This window comes from Oxyura jamaicensis, chromosome 4, assembly GCF_011077185.1.
Source record: "Oxyura jamaicensis isolate SHBP4307 breed ruddy duck chromosome 4, BPBGC_Ojam_1.0, whole genome shotgun sequence".
NCBI classification, from domain to species: Eukaryota; Metazoa; Chordata; class Aves; order Anseriformes; family Anatidae; genus Oxyura; species Oxyura jamaicensis.
In genome coordinates, this window is record NC_048896.1 from 28,938,201 (window position 1) to 28,952,604 (window position 14,404).

The window sequence follows — 14,404 nt, forward strand, 5'->3', positions numbered from 1 at the left end:
CTAAATATCTTTTAAAGACCTCCAGGGATGGTGACTCAAGGGATGACTTAAAGACCTCCAGGGATGGCAACTCATGAAGTTGCAAAGCTTTTAGCAGAAATTTTAAGTTTACAAAATCAACATCAATAATAATTAAAGGATAGACTAATATAAAGTAAATAATGTTTTGTTGTTCATTTTCTCTCCTTGGCCTACCAGAAACAGCACAAGAAACTCTCCAAAACATTTTCAATACTGTTAAAATTAATCAGTAACTACTTTTACATGGAAGCATCTAAACAAAATTTACATGAAAAAATAATCAATGTTCATCAAACTGTACTTCTATGTTTGAGTAACTTCTCTAAAACTAGTAGATCCTTAATAAGAATGAATCTATGTTCCACTGAATATTCAAGACTTTTTTCCTTCGTGGTGTTCAATCTTCTTCCTGCTCTATCTGTTCAAATGAATTGTTTGTACACTATAGAAAGAAACTTCATGACTACTGATGAGCATGTTTTCTCCAGTCATGTGCTGAATATCTACTCTGAAATACATTTAAAAAACATTTAAAAAATTAACAGAATATATCCTAATTTTAAGAAGGACATAGATGAATTAAAGAAGGAAAAAAAGGAAGAAAAAAGACAAGAATATTGCATTAGCTCAAAACTGGAATTCAGCTTCATCAATTAATCATTTAACATAAATAGGAAAACCTAACAAAGTTGTATAATAAAGCACAGACCTTGCTCTTAATGTATACTTTCAAAATCTGAGTAATTATGGTGTTTTCAAAGATCTTATCTGGATTTATACTGAGTCAGATGAGAAGACAGTAAAGTTGAAAAGTAGAAGAAAATCAGCACTTCATGTAGTTCAAGTAAAACTTCATGAAGTTTTATGATTGCATAATTTTACTGAAACTAATAGAATTCTGTTGTCAAAGAACATATTGAACTGACACCTGACCCACACTTCTTATTTCCTCAGAATGAGCTTCAGGACTGTCAGAAAAATAAAATAGTTGGATTAATTGTTGCATTAAAATTATTTTCACATGTAGCATTTTGTTTCTTTTCAATGTGTTTCATAGCCCAACTGAACTGATTCAGACCATTATAAAAACTGCTATTACAAAGATTAATCATGCAAAGCCATTCCATAATAAAGAAATATATATATATATATATATATATATATTTAATTCAGTCAATAGCACTGAGTCTGTTGTGTAAGAAAGGAATGGAGAATTTTCTGAACGGAAAAAGAAGCTGCCTTTCTTATGGCAATTCTTAAGAGTCAACAGAGATTTGTGTTTGAGCTGATTAGGCACTGGAGGAGAATGGAATAGGATAAACGGGACAGTATTGGCTATACTGAGTTCAAAGAATCCTCAGACCACCTCTTAAAAGTTTATTCATTCAGGTAAGTTGGAACATAACGATAAAATATTAGAAAAAATATTTAGCAGCTGCTTTCCAATGGAAAGAACAGTCTTGGACATATATTTACTAACTTGCCTGCTGTTACACATACTCTCTAAAATACTATAAATTTTTATGATACATTCTGGTCTACCAGAGAAGGATTGCTCCAGTGTAACAAATGAAAACATGAATCAATTCAGTCCAGGAGGACTGCAGATCAGATTCTCACCATACTCACATAACACAAGTCTGTTGAAATATGAATTTAGGATAGTGTGATCAAGCAGACATAATGAGTCACTGGATACATCAGAGAAAGTAATGAAGTGGATTTTTTGCTCTAGTTAATTGGTTTAACATGACATAAGATGCTGATGCCATATACTCTCATCAGAACATACAGAGCTCTCTTCGGTATCACAAGCAATACCAGACAGCCATATTGCAGGATAGACATAACAGTTTGCTCACCCGCTGGCATTTGAAAGCATCTTGACATAATTTGTCACTTTTAAAAGCTATTGATTTAATTAAGGTCTTACCAATTTTGTCCCTTAAATTCTTTCAGTTTTGGACAGTACTAAGCTTTTTCTCACTCCTTCTTATCTAACTTTTATCTGGGTATAGATAAAGACTATTAGACCAATCTGGAAACCCACAAGCATGCAGGTGCGTTACCTTTTAAGGAGCAAAAGGCAAGTAAGACGGGCAAGTGATGCTTGTATGGTCTTTATTTTTGGTAGCTTAAGATGGTAAAAGGAACAGATGTTTGTTAATGGTATCAGAAAAGCCTGGCAATATGTTCATAATAATAATTACATTTTTGAAATCAATCTGTGAGTCAACAATTTACATTCCTACTACTAAGGTTAGCATAAAGTTAGAAGGATTGAATACAACTAGAAACTTGGGTTGCAATTAAAACGTGGTCAGTCAATGTTCTCCTGTTTAGTTTTGGATTTTAATGATGTTCAAAACTCAGATCAATAGTAGCTTGCAAAAATGTGAACAGTATTCTATGCAGTCAGACTCTAAAGTGTCACTAAAATAAACTACAGCCATACAAGTAAATATCATACAAATTATTTACTTGCATATATCATAGAATGATAGAATGGTGTGGGTTGGATGGGACCTTAAAGGATTATCTATTTTCAATCCCCTTACAACGATCTTTTGGAAATGTTATGAAAAGTGTTTATTTTCCAGATCTTTGCTGAAACAATTTATATATCTTTCAGTAACAATTCTAAAAAAAAAAAGTTTTTTAAAAAAGTTGCTAAAATAAATAGGCTAAGCTAGACAAGATGTGTCAAGAATCGTTATCACTGTTCAATATCAGAAAAATTATGGCCTTACTATCACTGTCAGCCTAATTTCAACACTGTTTTTTGTTGGTGGTGGCAGTGGGTTTTGTTTCTTTGTTTTGGTGGGGGTGTTATTAATGTATGCTAAATAAGAAAAAATGATTTAAGTTTTGAATGCATGATTTAAGATTTGAATGTATAAACAGGTTATACAGACCACATTCTTTTTATATCTACACCTCGTGTGTTAAGTACGTAAACACATTTTAAGATTGCACTTTTGTTGTATCTAAACATGTGAATTTATATACTTTAAAACAGTATATTTTATATTCATATTAAATGCACAGGCAGAGAACCTGTTGTTATGTTTTAGCACCAACCTTTTTCACACTATTGTTATTTTTAAATATGTACCTAATTAAACAGAAAGCCTGTGTTACAAAACTCAATTTGTATTCTTCACTGGTGATAACCATTTTCATACAGAAAAACACTCAAAAGTATAAGAATTTTTGCCATCATATAGTGAAATTGTAAAACAGTAGCACTGTATTATTTTATGTAAAAGCGGTGTTTCTTTTTTTCTTAAAAAGTGTACAGAAATTTCTATTATACATTAAATGAAACAAGCAAAAGAATATCAGATCAGAGAGATGGGATTAGTGTCAGAACAGAGCATGTATGAGTACTGGCTTCTATTTTGGTGTGACTGACTTAGTGGTTGACAGCAGAAGTAACAGATGGGAAAAACAAGTGGGTCAGAAAAATGTCAGGACAAAATCCAAACAATGCAAAACAATAACAGTATCATTAGTAAAATATAAATAGGAATCAGATTCATTTTATAGCAATAGATGAAGTAACGTGAAAAATTATTAGGCATTTACAATATGTGAAAAGCTAAGGAATGGAGCCAGTTACTAATGTCTTAATTCTACTGCAATGTTCTCATCTTATAAAAATACAATCCTAAAGAAGTACTAAATAAAAATTAGATACTGAAACACTAATATCAATGGAAATTATGAGGCACTCCAGAGCCTCCAGGGTTTCATTTGGCTGGCCTGTTTAACATGAGCTTGTAATTGTCCTCTGAATCAAGATGATGACATCGGGTTTGAAAGTTTCAAACGATTTAAAGATCTGCAGAAAACATTTTGTCCATTTATCACATATGGTATCTGCAAAATGCAGAGAGTCTAAGTAATACAGTTGCAACTCTGTCCTGAGAATCAGGAAAAAAATTACCTGCCTCACAAGAACAAGTGCAAAACACAACATAACGTATTCAGGTACTGCACAGGTAGTACAGTAGTGAAGGAAAGACAGGTGGTCATTGACAATACAGGAACATTTATGACAAAATATTACTTTAGCCCTATTTCATCCAAATAAACTAGTATTTTAAGTAGGAAAAAAAACCTTATATACCATAATTGACGATTAAAATAAGAATACTTTTTTGAAAATTTTCAAATGACATGGAAAAAAAAAAACACATGGAAACACATAAGAAATCTAAAGAATATAAGATGAGAAGGCCAAAAATTGAAAAATAAATAAATAAAAAACATACCATAAACATACACGTATGTCTGGAACAGTGGAACATTTTTTTCCAAAACCACTGAAATCTTCTAAGTTGAATTCTCAGCTTAGGTATGCACAGCATGCAGGATGTTCAGTAGATAAAAAATTTCCTCAAGAGATGTTACAGATATAATCGCAACAAATTTTGTGCATCTGAATACCAATTTCACTGCCTGTTTAGAGATAATGAATATCTCCCTTTAAGGAGTTCAATGATTTTCTTTGGCTGTAGTTGCCAGCAATATTTTATAAGTCTTTGAAAACTGTTTATTTGGTTAGTTAACTAAACTAACAGCTAATGCATATGATGAACACTCCTAACCAGCTTACTAGCTTGTTGCTACTTTTAATTGTTCTTCACTGCATAATGACTGCACACCTGGCTACAGTGGGGGAAAAAAGGATCTAAAAGCATAACACAACTTTGAAAGCATACATGCCCATAACAAATGCCTGATTTTGGTATCTTTGTAAGTGAAGACTTAAAAGTTTACTACCTCCCTAAAATTAAGTATTCATAAATCTTTCATTTCTGTATTGTCCTTCATATTATGTAAATTATATCATCATGAACAATGCAATTATACTGACACAACTCCACACAACCAACAGATTTAGCTTGCCCATGTATAGCCTTAGTTTGAGGGAGAGCAAGGAAATTGAGATTAATGAGTACTGTGGCTAATAAATAATTGAATTAAGCACAGCTAACAAAGGTGATAAGATTAAGCATTGCTTCCTTAGGTAATACAAAAGATGTAGGTTTGTCACTTAACTCCATCCTCTCTAAGTAACCATTAAATGCTATTCTTTCTTCTACATTCCACTGCTTTTCTTTACAAAGCACCTACAATAGCCTGTACCTACAGTATTAAGACAACTATCTCTGCCTGTAATGGCAATTTCACCTTTCACTGCCTGCTTAACAAACTTTAAATAAAAAGATTTGAGTGTTCTCTCTCAAAAGTTTTACACTAGAAAAAAAGGCATGAAATACCCAATTTGTGTTTTGGAACTCTCTATTTTCTTGATACAAGCCTGTTTCTATAACCCAGATATTCTATTTTACATACTTTTCAACCAGTGGCACAGAATAAGGTGCAGAGAAAGTATAAACAATTGTATGCATAAAACATAGATGACAGTACTTTTGCAAGGTATCCTGCTAAGGAGGTGATTAATTTATGAGTAAATTGTAATCACATCCAATTACAAATTTACTGCATAGCAAGATAAAGTGATTTTACTGATGTATAATAATATTCTGTAGTCTAGTTCACAAACTTAGTGAGAAGATGCAGTTCCCCCCATACAGAGTACAGCAGTCAGTCTTGCTCATCTCAAGCAAAGACTTCAAAAAAAAAGAGTAGCTTAGATATTTACATTTTATCTGCCTTTCCTTGATATATTTTTGTCATTTCAAATACCAAATACTCAGCAAACAATCTGTCCATCTGTCCCGATATATAAATAAATTTTTACCAACAATGAATGTTAGAATTGTGATAATTACACAAATCAACACATTTTGAAAATAATTAGTACTTACCTTTACTTCTTGAGCCCTCCTGATTCTTTTCCTGCTGCAATTAAAAGTAGAAATAGGTATTATTTTCAGTATTAATTACCAGAGAAATCATAGATACACAGATTCAAAAGAAGCGTAGTCTAGTTCCTCCTCCTTCCTGTTCTGAGATGAAGTCAGTTATGCTGCATAAAGTTTCCTCTACCACCTGTTTTTAAAGTCCCCTAGTATTTTTCACACTTCTTTTCCACAATGACAGTGATTAAGCACCAGAACATGACCCAGATGATATCATGCAATCTCTGCCACCTTATGTCTATCTTGGGAGATGTTCAAAATTCAACTGACCAAAACTCTCTACAATGTGATGTTACTTTGAAATTAGATCGGCTTTAATCAACCAGATAAGGTAACCATCAAGGTGACCACCAGCCTGAAGTACGAGACTTCCATGAGACAATGAGGGAGGACCAGAACCTTGCCATCCCTGGATCAGAACTTAACTCTCTTCAAAATTAGGAAGTTTCATCCCAGATGAAACAGACTGAATACAACTACAAATAAATTTATCTCGCCCTCTTCCACCCCTTCTCCTGTTTTTCCCTGCTTGCTTGCAACCCAGTTAACATAGAATATATTTCATCTTTAAAGCAAACAAAAGTAGTCCTCTCTTGGTTCAGTTGTCTTCCGAGTTTTCTCTTCCTATTTTTTAACATTTTAAAATGTGTTGTCTAAAGAATTCCAATATTCCAATTTAGACCTTTCTAAAACCAAGGACTTTTTAAATTACATCATCTCTGTAACTGCATCAGCAACATATAACATATACTGACATATTCCAAAATAACATTTCCCTTCCAAGAAGAGTATGCCACATCTGATTCAGAGCAAGTTTTTCACTATGATCCCCTTAGTTCTTCACTATGTAACCTACCAATTGTTTCCTACAGCACTAGATGCTCCTACGCGGATGATGCTGTTTTTAATCTTAAAGATATCAGCACTAACTCTCAGGCTGACCAACTTGTCTCTAGTTCAGGTCAGAATATTTGGCTTACCTAAGTTAATTCTAGCTCTGCTTCCTTACCCCACAAATCTTTGAATCCCTCCCCTATCAGTGTAAGAAAATAGATTTTCCTATCAACCTTAAACATGTTACCAGGATTTTAGTCTGAAAGATGGTGAATATTTATAGAATAAATATTTATTATTATTATTCATTAAATATTCATTATTATTATCATTATTCATTAATTATATGTTAATAAATAATTATTAACGTAGCTTTAACCACGTTAAATGTGTTGACTTATTTCCACCATGCTTTGTTAGCAAAATTGCATTAAAAATACCTAAAATATATTTGTTTCAAAGTTATTAGCACAAAATAAAAGTTTTAAATGGCTGAAATTTATCATTTTACTATTTTAAACCAAAAATGAGGTCTAGGTAATATTTTGTTCAAAACACACAAGCATTTCCAGCCTCATACTTCCTACAAATATACATTATGATATTTTTTTCCAAAAACTTCTAAGCTTTCCTAATTTAATTGCACAACAATTCTTACAAGTTTCTGAATAATGAAGCCCCAGTGTTGCTGAAGGAATTTTTTTTTTTTTATATGAGCACACATTTATTAAGCCATATTTTCCAGTTATATTACTTTTTTCACATACTAAAATATAGAATTAAATTCCATTTGAAAATTAATGGTATATTTAAATAGAAACTTTAACTGGTATGCTTATTAAATGCTCTACTTCCCATACCTCTAACAGTATGACCATGTCTTGCTGAAGAACCCAAGTTCCTTTCTTAGTATTATTAGTAAAAACTCACCCGTAAGAAACAAGTAAAATACACATTGAGAAAAACAAGAAACTTTCAAAGACTCAGTAATTTCATTTACTAAAAGACTTGCTCTGAATACTCTGAAACTACAACCCAAGTTGACAGCTCTTTTGTTCATTTGTTTTGATTTTATTTCACTATTTGACACACATCCCGTTGGTTTCCTGGCACCCAGCAAAGACTTTTTGCTCATTCAACTGGTAACTGCTACCATATCATGTGCTCTTAATCTAATTTAGGAGTATTTTATGTTATGACCGACAAGTTATTTCTTCAGAAATGCTGAATTTTTGTATCCATATTTCATATTTTCCAGTCAACACGAGAAATTTTCTTTAGTAGTGCACCTGCGTGTAACTGCACGTACTCACTGAACACCCTCAAGTTACCTGCACGAGAAGGAACACAGCTGATGGGAGTGGTTACCTGCATTATAGGAGGAGGTAACATGACTATAATGAGAAAGTACTGACATTAAATGGCTGCTGAACACTGACAAGAGTAAAGTCTGACAGCCTGGAAACTGCAGGCCTGGGAACTCGGCCTTTGGCCTAGTGACTCAGCTGAGGAACCGGGGCCATCCTTGAAGTGCAGCTGGACACCAAAGAACCAGAGGCATCCTGAACGTACCATTGATAAAGACAAAACAAGAAATAAAACAAGAAACAAAAGGAATATATCACCTGAGACGGTAAAAAAATAGCCTGGGAAAGAGGAAGCCGGCGTGAATAAGTGTGTATCAACACAAGAAGTTTTTGTTTACAAAAATGAAAATATCAATCATCATCTATTGGCTGTCTTAGGATAAAGACCAACATTAACAGCATCTAGTTACCTGAAGTGATGATGTCCTACACCCTCTTACATCTCAGTGATACAAAAAGGGCCTGATTTTTACCAGAAATGGAGACTCCCTCTCTGAGAAACTTCCTGTGCTGCATGTGTTCCTTTCTCTTTATTGTATTGTGTTTTTTTGTTTTGTTTTTTCCTTTTTTTTTTTTTGGCCTTTTTTTTTTTTTTTTCCTCCTCCTTAAACAGCCTGAAGTTTTGCTGGAACATTGGGTTAACTCTCTGATGCTTCAGTGTCAACTCTGCAGTGCTCCACACCCCATGAGGCAAATCAACTTTGAAATGAGACTCTGTCCCTTACTCTGATCCCCTTCAGGGCCCATTTCTGGGGGTGGTCGGTCTCCTCTGAGATTGGTTTTAGACCCTGTGAGGTTGGTCCCTCTAAGATCAGCTTTCACAACTAGACTCCTGTGAGGTTGGAATGGGCTAGACCTCCCTTCTGGGATCAGTCTGATACCTTTGATACCAGTGGTTTTATGAATATGTATGTATGTATGCATATAATATGTATAATATAGATAAGTATAACCTATCATATGTATATTTGCTGTTATAGCATCAATAAGTTTGCAATCTGTAAGTATATTCAGTGCCATAGTATTTTGATAGGTTTGTTGAACCTAAAATACTAATCTATATTTACTGCTGTATTACTTATTTTTACTACATCTAATTGCCTTCCTACTATTTCTAATCATTGCTACTACTAATTAGCGCTATTCCCTCAATATCTGTCAGATAGATTTGCTTCCTGTAATAGCTTGTTATCTGTACACATGCTTGCCTTATTAATCATAGTATGCTTGCTGATACTGCTTTGTGGTGATCTGCTGTAAATCAAAATCTTTAGAAATAAAACTTCTGTGTCTTTTGTGTATTATGAAATCCTATGACCCCACTGTTGCTATATGTATATATCCATAGGCCAGGTAAATTCCCCCGCCTTTGGATCATGACAAGAGTAAACAGAACTTGTTGCATACCATGATATTCAGTGTAAAAATACACTATGCTAGTTGTCTCCAATGACATGAGAAAAAAAACTATGTGAACTTACTCAAGGCAGCAGTCTGTCCCACAAAATTTCAAACTTCTCTTTTGCACAACAGTTACTCAAGGAGATGTTATCCATTTTGTGTACTGCAAAGTATTCTTCAAATATTTTTTGTTTTATAAATTCATGTCTGAAAAATGGCATTGGGAATAGGCTAAGTGCAAAACCGTTTTACAGGTCTATTTCTATTATAGGATATATTTATTTTAAATATTTGAACAGAAAAAGGAGACATTGACTTTTCCTATTGCTGCAATTTATGTGGTATCTTTAACACTCTATAAACTACTAATAACAAAATGAGTGTACTGACTACAATCCAGGCCTAACTGCATTATTTCATTTAATCAATAAGCTCCAAAGATTTGTTGTTGTGGTGCACATATCCACTTTGAGTCTTCAATATGCCAAAACTGTACAGATACTGTACAGACGTGAATATCTATAACAATGTAAATGTTTTTCTGGACTGCATACTAACTTTTCTGAATTGGTAAAACTTAGCCTTTTAATTTTTTTTTCCTCATTTACCAAGCATATAATTTCAGGATAAGACTTATTATCTACCTTTGTCCAACTAATATGAAAAAAAATAAAAAAAAATTCTGGGCACTCACATAGCTGTTTAGACTCTGTTCATCAAAATTGATGAAAAGAATAAAGCTGTAATCAATAATACCAAAGTATTTTCCAGTTCACAGGGACATAGAAATGGCAGCCACAATTAAACTTCACAATGACGCCATCTAATATGCATATGACTAAAATGTTTTAAGTGTTTCTCCTCTTGTAAAATAACACGGATAATGATGCAATTTTTGCAACCCAATCTTGCAAATCTTAGTCAAGTGTTGTTTTCTTTTTCTTCTGTTGTTTCAAAACAACCAAGTGTGTCAAAACCTTTATGTATCTGAAAAGTACATTTCCAAAATTCTCCATGACTACATAAAACATATTGCTTAGATTTAAAAATAAATGAACAGAAATGTATTTCTGTCTTTATTAATGATAAAATGTGATGTACTAGATTTTAAAACATTTTCACATACTTGCCTAATGTTTCCTGAATACAATGAATGGTATTCCCTGAAAAAATATGATATGATTACAGGCTAAATTTCAAAGTAAATCTGAAGTACAGATTCTTATGTCATTCAGGTTTTAGTATTGCTTAACTCCTTTGATTTTTCTTTTTAAACTACAGTCAGCATTTGGTTTAAAAGATATATCCAGTACATTCTTTTAGTCCTCACAAAGGGGAATGTTTTCCTTTTCATTTTCTCTCTCTTTAGAGGTCAGAGAGTGGCTCTAACAAGCCAGTTTAACTCAGAGGAATCTTATTCCTGTTAAACAGGCTAGGCAAGTTGGAGTCAAGTTGTGTTAGCATTCAGATACTGCAATTTATAGGCTCAGTGGACACTGTTTAGCCCCACAGAACTCACTAGTCTTTTTTCCATTTTTCCTGTTCTTTTAGTTTGCAACTAAAAAGAATGGAATTTTTCTTTTCCCGATAAAGCTACAAAGGCTATAATGTCTGCTGCTTAGACTAAAATAAGTAGATTCTGAAGACTTAATCCAAGCACTGATTATTAAATCAGAATAGATTCACAGGAAACCAAACTTTAAAATCTTGGTTTCAAAGAAGAGAAACACTAAAAAGGATGAAAAAGACCTTTTTGGAGGAGAGAGTATAACAATTTTGGCAAAGCTAGGAGGGGAAAGAAAACTATTTGAATGAAATTTTAGAATTAAAAAATATTTTTTAAATGAAATATATTAGGATTTCTTTTATTCCATAAAAACAAATATCAAGGAAAGAAGGCATTAGCTGCAAATGTCTTTTATTTTCTTTCAAGTCCCAATTTTCTTAATATCATTATTTTCTTTTATTTCAGCTGAAGATTCTGGAGCAGCTTTGCATAGCATCTTTTTCTCAAAAGACACAAATTTGTAAGTGTAAGCTACCATTCAATCTACAAAGAAAACTTGTGCTAGCAGATCACAGAACAGCCTTGGTGCAATATGCCTTCTGCCAGCAAGACCCTTGGTAGCAGCAAAGCACATCCAGATGGAAAAAGAAGTCTGTAAGCCTGAAGTTATTTCAAGGTTAACCAGTGATTAGAGTGGGTTGAGTATCTCTGAATTCTGAAATTAACCCTCTGGCTAGGAAAAGCCTGTTACAATAAGAGTCTTTTCAACTGAAAACATAGTGAAAAAAATATAGAAGAAAAACTTATATTGAAGGAGCATAAAATACAGTTCTCTTTCTTATTATTAAACGATATAAGTATGTGGATTAATTTATGTAGAAGACCATTAAGAAGACTTATGTAATTGAATAAATGTTATAAGCACCTATAACAGGAAAATAAAGTTCAAATGCTCAGGGGAGCAGAAACTCTTCCTGGTTGAACAGGAAAACACAAGAGAGGTAAGCAAACAATTGGTTATAACAAAACAAATTTTCACTCGCTTTTGGGCTATGCATTAGTGATTACATTATCTACTGCTACGAGTCACCTGTAAGCAGAACAAATCATCCAAGGATTTTTGATTTGCTTCAATGTACCAAAATAGTTTTGAACCTAGAAGTCTCAAACAAAATTAATCAAATTCCATGGCTTTGCATCATTTTGTGTTGTATCATATTGTAGCAGTCTGATGAAATGTATCAATGCAGAACATACTGGAACTGTAAAGAAACCTTTCTGGTGCGTCCAAGAAACTGAATTCAATGCAAACTTTTCAAAACACAGTGGTCGAAAGAGGAAAAAATGTCAAATTTTCTGCTGTGTTTGTGAACTAAAAAAAGATCATGGATGGCTAGCCCCACAAATTGCTATTCTGGCAAATCATAATTTATAAGCTATCTGCAATATATATCAAACTAGACTGTAAAAAAAAGTTTTAAATATAAACAATCTCCTTTTCAAGTGTTTTCTCTTTGTTTCAAAACACAAAATAGCATCAGTTTCTCTTCAGACATCCTGACAATGAACTATGCTACTGTTCAGAAATGACATTCTGTAAATAATTTGTAATAGTATCAAGTTTGATTTCAGATAAAGGGTTTTGTATTAGCAAGAACAGGAGTAGAACAGGATAGTCAAAGGGACTCTCAATGAGCAGTGATTCAAGAGAAGCTACACAGATGTTTACAAAAAAGACCAGAGCTGATCTGTAACGGTAGGTAACGTTCTAGAACTAACAAAATACACCAGTGGGCTAGAAGAGAAGTCTTATTTCTCTTTTGCAAAACTCAGGAGAAGTCCTCTTTTCCCAGTCTGCTGTATTTAAAAAGTAACTGCTGAATTAATGGAATTCTTACGATAAGCAAAGTGCTAATTAGTCTAAAACATATAGTACATCGTCCTTGTAATGCGACAAAAATTAAAATAATTTAATAAACATAAACCACTAATTACAGAAACTGATGAAAGAGGGAATGCAAACTTATTTGCTTGATTAACATTTTATAAAGAAAATTTATTATTAGTCATATCATAAAATGTAATTAAAACGCAGAAAAATACTTGTGTGTTCATTACCTTTAATGATCATTCTGCAGTTGGGGATACTTTGTTACTATATATTAACTTTAAAGAAAAAAACATTAAAGGAATAATTACTGTTACATATAATATTTCAGTGAGAGATATTACCAAGATAATTCCTTTTACCGTGCTGTTAAAACATGTACAAGCTAAGATAGTAGAACATCTACATATTAGCTTATATTAATAGAATGGGTTATGAAATTCAAATTATAACACACAGAAACTATTTATTTATGGATAAAACAATAGCTTCTGGTCACAGCAAGTAGAGAGCACGTGCGCACAAAGCAAAACAACTGGGTAAAATATTCTCAGAACCAGTTTGATCAGCAACATTAATGCTGAGCTTTTGTGTTTCCAAAAAAAATTCACAAAATCAGACTTTACCACGTACTCTCAGCAACTGCAGTAAAATTGCAATTTGAACTCAAAACACATGCAAAGTAGCAACAAGATTGGCATTTGTAAAGCTCTCCTGTCAAGTAGCAGTAAACAAGGCCTTGCCTCCACCTAGTACAGTAAGAATGAGTAAAACGTGACCCATTTTGCTGCTGCTCTTCTCAGAACATGACTTGTCACAGAAAGCATGGTAATTTAATGTTTGCAACAGGATTCTTGTGCTGGTATTCTGCATACACAGCTCAATTCTGTTAAACATTGCTACCATTTATGGAAGCAGATTCTGGGAAAATATTATGTTGTAGATTGTTCTTGGCTCAGTTAACGCATCACATGAATGTACGACTGCATGAAGGAAGATACAGAGAGAATTGACTTGGCAGAAATAAGGGAAAAAAGCTCTTGAAGTTTTCACAGAATTACTGACATGCCCACGATTAGTTATCACTGGATAACCAGAGTCTTACAGTAACCCTTAGAAGCCTATGGAGAACATTTGGTGAAGTCCTGAGTAATAAACCCCTAATAAAAGGGACACAACAGTATTTGAGAATCCTAGATACTGAAGTGATGAAGTGCAAGATTTGTTTCATTTAACAAGCAAACAAACACCACAGAGATCAGGGTTGGGCAAATCTGTGAAACCTGATTTGTTTCTTGATTTGCTGATTTAGATTCCTGATGAATATGAAGAACAGGTCTACAACACAGCAATCCAGGAAGCAGCTGTTCTTTGCATGCAGCAAATTACAAACCCTTAAAGCAAAGGGGAAGCAGAGAAGAAAGATATGCAAGTGTTCCAAATCATCTTGTCCCTGCCTTTATGTTTTTAAAGGAAACTATCTCAAGACCAT

General features: G+C 33.3%; 1 protein-coding gene across 3 annotated transcripts in view; it reads right to left on the minus strand.

The window, feature by feature from the left end:
- FSTL5 (follistatin like 5) overlaps window positions 1-14,404 on the minus strand; it is a 348,242-nt gene that overhangs the window by 220,836 nt on the left and 113,002 nt on the right. For all 3 annotated transcript variants that reach the window (XM_035323584.1, XM_035323585.1, XM_035323583.1), the window contains exon 3: window positions 5,862-5,895. In XM_035323584.1, the coding sequence (XP_035179475.1) occupies window positions 5,862-5,895 (34 nt within the window). The remainder of the gene's footprint in view (window positions 1-5,861; window positions 5,896-14,404) is intronic.